Below are 10,306 nucleotides of genomic sequence, written 5' to 3' on the forward strand. Positions count from 1 at the left end.
AGCATTAACAATTGTAGAAGTTTTTTTTGTTTAAAGGTGTGAGGTTTGATTTTATTTTTTGGGGGTCTTTTTTGTTATTTCACTAAAAAAGAAAACACAAAGCAGCATTGTATATATACTACTGGTGTACTTGTTCATTCAGTGTTTACCTTGATTATCATTATACATCAGGTTGCTCAAATGAATTTTATTGGAAAAAATCTCGTAGCGTCGCATAGCAGCATTTTACCCCATTTCAATTCCTGAAAGTAATTAGGCAGACTGAGATCAGAATAATGATCTGTCAGTTCTCCACAGAAGCTGTCTACCGAGTTCTCCTGTCACCTTTGTTAGGACTTGCCAAACATGGTAACTTGATAGAAGCAAGTTACTACTGAAGTTGCTAGTCAGGTTTGTTATTTCATTTGCTGGTTGCCTATGATTTAATTATGTGTATTCTTATATGGATGCAAAAAATGTTCTTACAAGCAGTTCTCTGTTATAATGCTATTAAATATTCTCAAATATAGTACAGTCTAACAACTGTTTTTTGTGCCTTATAGCATTTAGCTGAGTCGTTGCTGCATGTTATTCTCAGTAAACTCAAGGCTCAGAAAACAGCCTCAAATTACAATTTCAACCAGGCTCTTTGTCGAGTCTATACAGCAACTTGTCGACAGCTGGGAGATTTGGAAAGAGCCCGCCTCTTCTGCTACAGCTTACTTAAAGAAGGTATAGTGTGTGTCTCGGTGGTCTTGCATCTTGAACATTTTGTCTGTCTTTGCTTTATTGTTCCAGAATGATTAGGTTTGTAAAAGCAAATGAACAAAGACAATCCTCCTGTGAAAGGCAGGTTTTCCTTGGACCTTTTTTCTATACTGCAAAAATATAGACTGTTACAGAAGAAATTTTCTGTCTCACAGTTGTCTACATCTATCTCAGCTTGGTGATCACCCGTGCTCTTACTAGTCCACTCATTTTTCAATACTTACTTTGGGATCCTCTGTACTTTCATGTTTGCCCTGCCATCTCCAAAATGATACTGCGATTCCAGAGAACGTTGTACTTTTTGTTTACTGCTATTTTTACTGAGTAAGCACTGACTCATAAAACACATTCGATTTTTAAAAAGAAAAGAAAAAGGAACTTCAGTAAAACTGTTAAATGCAGACTTTGAATGATTTTCTGTTGTATACTTTGAATTGCTTAAATTTCTGTTGTGGATTTTCTGTGGTTTCATTTTATTTAGAATGTGAACAGTTGTAAACACATCTTGAAGGTTTTCCTTTTTTTATAATTCAATTATTTTATTTTGATTACTAATGCATTCATTTTAAAGTTTTCTCCTTCATTAGGTAACACAAGTGAGCTAAATTCCAGCTACACAATTGCCAAATTGACTATAAACAGTCAGTGCTACTTCCTTAGACTTGCATCATCTGTTTTCTTGGCTTCCTGTCCATCCTTTTTTTTTTCTGTTCTTCTTTCAGGTATTCTGCCTTAAGTAACTCCAAGATAAATTTTACTCCAAGATAAACTTAAATAACTCCAAGATAAATTTAAAGTCACTGTAAAATCCAGTTTCTGTGCTCCAAGACCACTCTAATTAGTGAACTAAAGTGCAGTAAGAATAAAGGGAAAAGGACTGTGTGCACTTTTGTTATGCAGCCAAGTCCAGTGTAACCATGCCTGACTTACTGACTAAAACACTCTTTTTGGGGAAGAAAAAAGAAAGAAAAAAAGGAATTACAATGGGGAAGGTGTTTGTTTTTTCATTTGGTTGTTTGTTTTCTCCTCTCTTCCATTATTTAATATCAGGACTGGGGTGTGCTAGTATGATTCCACCTCACTGGGCTGCAGTTTTTACATGACTTCTGTACCTTCTCTCCTTGTTACCTTGCTGTAGAGTGTACTGGCATTTGATGTCTGCGTGTATTTTCTGTTTGCTTTTGTATGTTAAAAACTTACATTGTTCTCTCTCTCTTTTTTCTCCTAGGCTTTCCAGATGCAGTGAAATTGATTTTATTCATCACAAATATATGGCCTGACATATTTTTCTTCGAAGGTGCAGTTAACAAAGCCATGCAATTAGTTATCAGGCGGAGCGCAAATGAAGATGTCCTGGCCTGTCTCAGCGCTTATCTCAGCTGGGAGCAGGTAACTTCTGCTTTCACTGTCAATATCAGCTTTTGTCTGTTTTCATTCCTTTGCTGGCTGTATCAAATCAAGAATCTTCTGAGGCAAGGTGTGAAGATAGATGCTCAGTGGATCTCCCATGGAGCCTGTACAATTGCACAACTAATGCTACTTAAGGCTATCTTCCTGTGGTTGTCTAAACCCTATCAGAACACAGCACTTTTTTGTTTTCCCTCTTAATACTAATATCTCTAGTAAACACTTAAAGTGTTTTTATTATTTTTAAAATTTTGACTGGAGTACTCTTGGACCAGGGAATTGTATCACTCGACGGAACTGTAATTTTAATGTTTATTGAGGTCATTTTTGTTTTGTTTTGCTTAGAAATGAGCAGGACTGATATAATTTTCCTGCATTGTAAAAGGGCTCTTCTGACCTTAAAGTTTCATCAAGAGAAACAAAAATCCCCAGACTGTGGGAGCAGAGAAGAGAATGGGTGTAGGGTTTGTGTTTATGTGTGTGTTTTCCCAAACTCCACTTTTTCTAAAATCATCAAGATAAATATTGAGTACTTGAAAATTTGAGTTCTGTGTACTTTTTTTTATTTGTTTGCTTCTGGTAACACTAGCTCAAAGTTGAATTTGTGTTGTAAGATGAACTCCAATGCTGCTATGGACAGTCAGAATCTAGTATTTGTAAAGAGTGCAGTTCTGGGTTGGTAACTTTTCATGCATTAAAGTAATCACCTTCTGTAATTCCAGAGTTCATCTTTAGATGCAGGTATTATGACCTCAAACCTGCTTTTAGAAATGCAGTCATGTCCCAAAGTAGAATTTCAGCAGAGCGAACGATATGGAGAAGATCTGAGTGAAGATGCTTGGCAGTACATATTTGCTATTGACCTACTCTGCACTAACCTGAAGTGGGATTGGACACATGACAATGTCATAAGGTATTGTGGCAAGCAGTTCCTTCAGACATTTTTCTGTGCTTTTGTTTTGAATTTGAAACATTGCAGCTTAGCTTTGAACATAATGAAATATTGCATACATACTTAGAAAAGAAGGTTTCATAACGTGTGAGCAAATGGAGGACATTGGAGTACTAATTCAAGGAATTAGTCCTGTTAGAACCTTTCTAATAAAGAGTTGCTTTTAAAATAGCTATATGTGAACAACTGTGAAAGATTTTGGGATGTACTGTATGTCAAAGTGAGCAGCATGGTTGTTTTCCTCTGATTTTAGTATCATTTTTTTAAAAAGCTTTTCTTTTTCAGTCATTAAAAAATGGGGGTGGAACTTCTGATCTGCGAACAGCACTACTTCAGTGCTGAAAAGGAGTATGGTTGCATTTCACTATTATACTATCCTGATTTCAGTCTGATCTCAATTCTAAAACCATTATAATACTTCAACCCAGTGTCTTACGTTTTCTTTGAACCCTATAATCCAATGCATAACCTGCTGACATATTTAACTTGGTTTGAAAGGCTGCAATTTAATGTGTACACTGATCTGACAGTCCCTATTTTGTATGAATATGCTATATAAACTAGTAGAATCTCCCAAAATAAGGCATTGGTTTAACAACCACATAAACTAATTGTTGAATATGAAGTAAATGTGAAAAACTTATTAGAATCATTAAAATCCTTGCTACAGAAGTTATTTTTAGTGGAACACTTTCAAAATTTATACTAGGTTCAGTTCAAGGTATGTCACTTAAACTGAAGTCATACAGAGTTGATTGTGTGAAGTTGTACTAATGATCGCTAAGTCTATCAGCATAATTTTAAGGATGGTCTCATAATTTTAAGGTCTTGTCTGAAGTCCATTCAGATTTAAAAACAAGCACCAGATCCTACTTATAACATACAAATTGTTAATTTTCAGTCATACAAGGTGTATGCCTGTATGACTCATGTAACCTTTGAAAGAAGTGTGGTTCCATATACAGGTGAGTTAGTGGAGTAACCTCTTGACTTTATGTAGAGATGCAGAAAGTTGCAAGGAAATGGAAGATGGGTAGAAAGAATATTCTGAACAGGAATGATTCCTCCAGCAAGATAGCTTTTAATGTTTGGGTGTAAAACAGTCTTTATATAACTGAGACTTGTAGATGCTTGTAGTGTTACTAGTTTCGCCTGAGGGTGGATTCAACATGCAAGTGGAGTTACACAAATACATGGTAAATGAAAGAACCATTTGTGTTTCTTTCTGTATAAATATTCTGTGCCAACCCTTCATGCAGTATCAGATTTTTTAATTCATTTCTTCACAGCAAAGTGCTTTGGCCTTCTATGGATAAGTGGATAAAGAAGAGAAAAGAGCATGAAACTGCACAGTCTATTCCTGATAGTATTATTGCATTGACACTCAGGCTAATCGGTAAGTAATCTAAATTCATGATTGAATTTCTGGTTTATGTATGACCTTTAAAAGCATCACTTTGCCTGGAAAATAAATTGAAGCATTTTTGTATTTTTTTGATTTTTTTTTTTAATTTTCTTCAAAAAATTTCACCTTAAAAAGCAAAACTGTTACAGTCTTATACAGATACTGTTTTTCAGCCTGTGAAAATCATATATTTAAGTTATGAGATGTCACTATGATTTTGTGATAGTAAATATGTATGCTTTATGTATGTAAAATTAAATTATTTTTAGCTATATATGCTTTTAGCAAAGTATATAAAATAAGACTTTATATGTAACATAATACCTCTTGATGCGATTTTAAGGTAAAATCCTTTATTTGGTATCTAGGTTGCATTCAGGATAAACAAATAAACTTTGGTTTCAGATAGATGTTTTTGGTATGTAAGTTACATAATACTGTTTGTTAAACACAAGTTGTGTTCTTTGAGTTGTGTTGTTTACTCTTAAAAATTGTAAACCCGCAGGAGTTTTTATCAGTCCGATGAAAAATGCCTTGGTGTCGTTAGTCAGAAGAGGAATAGGACAACTAATTTTTAGACAGCTGTAATTCAAATTTGGATTTTATATTGGCACTTCAACAGACAGTGAGCGTAAAATTTAGGAAGTTGATTGTCTAAACCTCAGATACATAGTAACCTTTTTTTCCCCCCCTTTTTTAAATCTTTCAGGTCGATTGGGCCAAATAGGTTTGAAGGAAGGTTATATTTCTGCGGTGAAGAACATTAGTTCTGTAATTGCACTGTTTGTACATCATGCAAAAGAGGAAGGTAATGTCTATTTAGAGAAACTTCAGCATAAAATCTGCAATGTGAATTTCTGCCAGTATAAACAAAACACACAAATTAGGTCAAGAATGCCAAAACAGCCTGCTTTGTGCAGTTTTATGTTAGTGTGGAAAAAGAACAAACAGTTTTCAGTTTGAGTCCTTGGCCCTTCCAAAGTTAACAAAGCCTGTCTATTACTTTCTCTTTCAGGCGGGAAACAACTCTGCGGTAGTTTCAGCCAACTTGAAATTATGCTGTTTCATCTAACAGTGTACCAGCTGCTTCTGAGAATATAATGTGTGATCTTGACATAAGCAGGAATAGTTAATTTATTACCTGAACAGTTTGTGCTGGGGTTTGCTACTAGCAAGATTGTTGTATTGGGAGACAGGGGCCTGCAAGATGTTCTAAATTCCTGAGAGAAAGTGAGGCAAAAAAAAGCATTGCTAAATTATTCTGCATATTAAGTAAATTTTGCAGTGAAGCATGGGTTGATGCTAGGGAGTTGTTTTGAACCACTCCTTTAGCTACTCTGCCTTTCAATCTCAGGCTTTTCCATGTAAGTGGAAGGGATGCATCTTTAAGTGTCTGTCTCAGTCTTTGTGTAAACCTGACTATTTTCATACCATCTTGATCAGGTGGGACTAGAACTAGAGTAAAATCACTGAATACTCAAATCTTTTTTGCCCTTTGAATACTGAAAATCCTCTGAAATCAGAAAACTGGAAAATGCTATTATAAAATGAAATGCTACAGAATTTTTGTTAAGATTGTCTTCTTGCTACTTTCACATTTTAGACATCCCCAAAATAAATGTTTGTATTCCAGTTCTTGAACTAATGTTTTCTTTAGCTTCATGTTTCTTCTCAGAATTATTGTATATTCAAATTTCTAGAAGCTGATTTGTTTTAACTTTTTGCAGATGTTCCCTGGGGCGTGCAGCTGGCAGCCATATACTCACTGTGTGACTTGGGTTCAAGCAATCCAGTAGGTATCGTTGAAGCCATCAATGCTTGGAGAGCAACAGTTCTTAACAGCATCCCTTCTGCTGTCACAAGTGGCTTAGCTGAAATCACTTCTCTGTGTAAAATGGAGCTACACTAAAACCTAAGGAAATGTATTGGTCTGAAGGAAGAAGTGCCTTATTTTACTAAGCAGTAATTGGTTCCAGTTAAAAACAATACAAAGTGGTGGCTTAACTATTTCGTTTGTATTTTCTGTTTGAGGGGAGAATTTTAAAAGGAATACAAATGCTTGCTTTTACTAACGACTCATCAGTGATCTGAAAGCCAGTATGTTTTTGATTCTTGAGAGGTTTCTAGTTTGATCTCAATAACAACCAGTAGCTATTTCTGTTGTTTTTCTTCAATCAACTTGGAGCATGAGCATTTTGCTACAACAGAAGATAAAGCCTGGCTGAAAACTTGGCTCTGTTATTTTGTACTGTATGTATGTATAAAGTAGTTGTTCAGATAGCAGAGCTTTGCCCAGTTTGTTTTATTTTACTTGGGTAGTCTCATCTGCTTAATTTAAAATACTTGCGTAAAGCATGTTGGAATTGACCTCTTGTGTAACAACTGCATTTATAGTAACAGAGATATGAAAGCTCTGAACTTGTAAATATGTGGTATATTCTGATAATGTGTTTTTTACATTTGATATTGTTCCACTTGGGGAATTTTGTATATGTAAATAGAATGTTGGTCCTGAAAAAGTTTCAATTTCTAAGGATAGATTCACTACACTCTGCATTTTTATATCTTTCGTAATAAAAGAAGCAAACACCATTGTGTTCTTGTTTGTCTTTTTAAATAACACACCGAGAAAACTGTTTCTAGCTTAAGTACTACATTTTGAACACAGGTTTCAATAGGATTGTCAGTTGCAGCAAGCACTTCACAGTGTCTTCTTGTTCTTGTAACTTTTTGGCACCTGAGGACCAGGTTGTTTCTTGCTCCTCTCAGCAGTTTCCCAGTTCTTTCTTGACCTGCAGGCTCCCAGCTCTTGTTGATAGAGCTCATGATTCTTTGAGGGTCTGCCTTGCAGCACACTTAATTTCTCATTAAAGAAAGAAAAGTCCTCCCCTTCTTGCAGTTCTGCTTGACTAGATGCTGCTGTCTTCAACAGAGAGTATGCACAGCTTTAGGTATTGCCTGTTGTACCAATGCCTGATGTATCTACATGAAATTTAGACACAAGCCTCAAGTTGCACCAGGGGAGGTTTAGACTGGTATCAGGAAGAAAGAGGTTAAAAGGTCAATCTAGGAGGCTGAAGTAGAAATAACTGTAGTGTTGATTTGAGGAGATCAGGTCAGAGGCAGGTAGAGGAAGATCCACAGTGATGCTCATCAGTGCAATTAAGGCCTGTTGGTGCACTCAGATCCACCATACTGAGAAAAGTCTCTCTCTGATTATTGTGGTTCAACTCTGCAGGCACACCACCGCCACCACCCCCACAGTGGGATAAGAGATAGAATTACAAGAGATTGAAGTGCAAGAACCCATGGGTTGACATAAAGACAGTTTAATAAAAAGAAAGACAAAGCATTATTCTCCTGTTAATTTGAGTCCTGTGTATACGTGTGATTTGCTAATGACCTTCAAACTGGTGAGTAAGAGGAGACCTGCATCTGGAAACACCCGAGGTCTGAGCTGATGACTTGACTGATACTGAGCCAAAAGAACAATTTTTTTGTTTGTTTGTTTGTTTTTTGTTTTTGTTTTTGGTTTGTTTTGTATTTTTTCCCTAATAGAACAATGGAGTCAAATCTGAAATGTTTTATGAACAGATAGGCCAAGCCTTTGCTATGTATAGTTACATAGAACTGCATATCTCTGGTGCTACCTTACTTGCATAATTAGTCAGCTTTATCGTACAGACTTGTGTTTCAAAATGGGGGGCAGGATGACCCAGGCCTGGAGGATATTTCAGAAGATTAGGTGAGAAACTCATGCAATGCATATGTCCTTGGATGTGTAAATGACTTAGGTTAGTATGCATGCCTAAGTTGAAACAATAAGGTCAGAAAGAACAGAGATAAGAAAGCATGTGCAAGAACTGGGTTTAACTAGTGAAAGCAGTGAGGAAGACTATCATTGACCACCAGAAGACCCCGAAAGACCACCAGTAGAGACAAATGTACATGTGTTAGGGATGTTTACATATTTTAATGAGTTCTGAGAAATAGTATAAATATGTTAGTTATTTCTTGGAAAGATACTGAATGTGTGTATTCTGATTGCATATAGCCTTTGTTGTTGAGCAACTCGTGCATACACTAGGTGGAGTAATCCCCCTGTGTGTTCAGTGCTGCAATTAAAAAATGCATGCTTTCTAAAATTCCATTTTGAGTCTTAGAGAGTTTAATCAACCAGCTTTTAAGGTAACAGATAAGTCATGATTATTTGACAGACTTAAAACCCGTGTTAATATTTGAAAGGTCTGTGAATGTATTTTGTGTGTAAATCTAGAGAGTGAAGGTTTGTGTATGTTTTCAACAGGAAACTTTAATCCTGATGAAAGGGGGAAAAATGGCTTCACAGTCTGTGTTCGTATTTATATGAATGCTGTTCGTGTTTCCTTGTAGAGGCACGACTCTGTCTGCATTGGTCTACTGTGGCTGACTTGGTGTGTATCTATATCTCTGGAATACGTATTCAGCCTCACCGCAGGCTAGACCTACGTATGGGGACAGCAGCATCTGCATCCATTGAACTGAGATTGAAGAAACCTTCCGGGTCTTCACATGCACTGAACTGTGTGTGTGAGGAACGGGTTAACCACTTTGCCGTGCTCTGCCTTATCTGCTCTGCAAGGAAAGAGTTAACAGTTCTGCCTAGAAGCTGGGCACTAATTGCTTCCTCACCACCCAGAGCTGTAAACAGGAGCCTGAATACCTTTAGGGGATGTACTAGGAGCAACAAACTCACTAGGTGATGAAAACAGTAAAAATCCTGTTTTGAGAAAACTTAAGCTTCAAGGCTGAACCAGGTTGGAATTATCAGACAAGAGATATTCAAACCTCACCTGGATGTGATCCTGTGCAATGTGCTCTAGGTTGCTTGAACAGGGAGATTGGACTAGATGACATCCAGAGGCCCCTTCCAACCTCAATCATTCTGTGATTGATTCTGTTATGGTTAGGGTGAGCCATTAGGGTTGAGGTTGGGGTTTAGGTTTAGTTCTACTGTTAGGATTCAGGTCTAGGGTTAGGGTTAGGGCTTAGCTAGGGTTTAGTTAGGTTTAGGTTTACAGTTAGGGTTAGGATTGAGCTGGGGTTAGGATTAGGTTTAGCCAGTAGTGTATGGCTTGGGTTAGTGTCCTGGGTTAGGGTTAGGCTTAAGTGTTATGGATAGGTTTGGTGTTTTGGGTTGTGTTTAGGTGTAGGTTTACATTTAGCATTAGGGTTTGGGGTTAGGGTTAGGCATTTGGGTTCAGGCTAGGGTTAGGATTAGGTTTAGGTGTAAGGGCTAGGATTAGTGGCTAGGGTTGAGGTTAGGGTTTGAGTTAGTGTTAGGTTTAGTTTTAGCTTTAGTGTCCTAGGTTAGTTTTAGGCTTAAGTTTAGGGTTAGCCATTAAGTTAAATGTTAGTTTCAGGGTTAGGATTTACAGTTAGGTTTAGGGTTTCAGATAACGTTGAGGTTTTGGGTTAGGGTTAGGGTTCAGGTTTAAATTAAGGGGATTAAGTTTAGAGTTACATTTCTGGTTAGGATTATGTTTAGGGTTACTACTTCCTTCCACGACTGTTGCTTGTTTCCCTTGTGATCACTTAAGCTTAGGAACACCCCTAGAGGCAGAGCCTGAGCCCGGCCCTTCCACGGCAGGGCGCGAGGCTGGGGTTACCCCTATTTTCTGCTGCAGGGCGTTGAAGAAAACCCCTCAAAGACAACAGGGCTGAGAAACCACCCAGATATTTGGATTCACAGCTTTGTCAGGGGCATGCCGAGCTGTGGCGAGCCCCGAGCCCTCCTTTCCCCCGCCCCTCGCATC

At 37.3% G+C, this 10,306-nt stretch overlaps 1 protein-coding gene across 1 annotated transcript in view; it reads left to right on the forward strand.

Annotated features, from left to right (window-relative positions):
- The window catches only part of ICE1 (interactor of little elongation complex ELL subunit 1), a 32,094-nt gene extending 24,991 nt beyond the window's left edge, over window positions 1–7,103 (forward strand). Inside the window, exons 15-20 of the mRNA XM_084282885.1 lie at window positions 543–711; window positions 1,976–2,136; window positions 2,877–3,067; window positions 4,396–4,502; window positions 5,221–5,319; window positions 6,239–7,103. Coding sequence (XP_084139011.1) covers window positions 543–711; window positions 1,976–2,136; window positions 2,877–3,067; window positions 4,396–4,502; window positions 5,221–5,319; window positions 6,239–6,420 — 909 coding nt within the window. The 3' untranslated portion in view covers window positions 6,421–7,103. The remainder of the gene's footprint in view (window positions 1–542; window positions 712–1,975; window positions 2,137–2,876; window positions 3,068–4,395; window positions 4,503–5,220; window positions 5,320–6,238) is intronic.
- Window positions 7,104–10,306: the final 3,203 nt, after the last annotated feature.

Source organism: Netta rufina (assembly GCF_964035555.1).
Source record: "Netta rufina genome assembly, chromosome: 2".
Classification (NCBI taxonomy): Eukaryota; Metazoa; Chordata; class Aves; order Anseriformes; family Anatidae; genus Netta; species Netta rufina.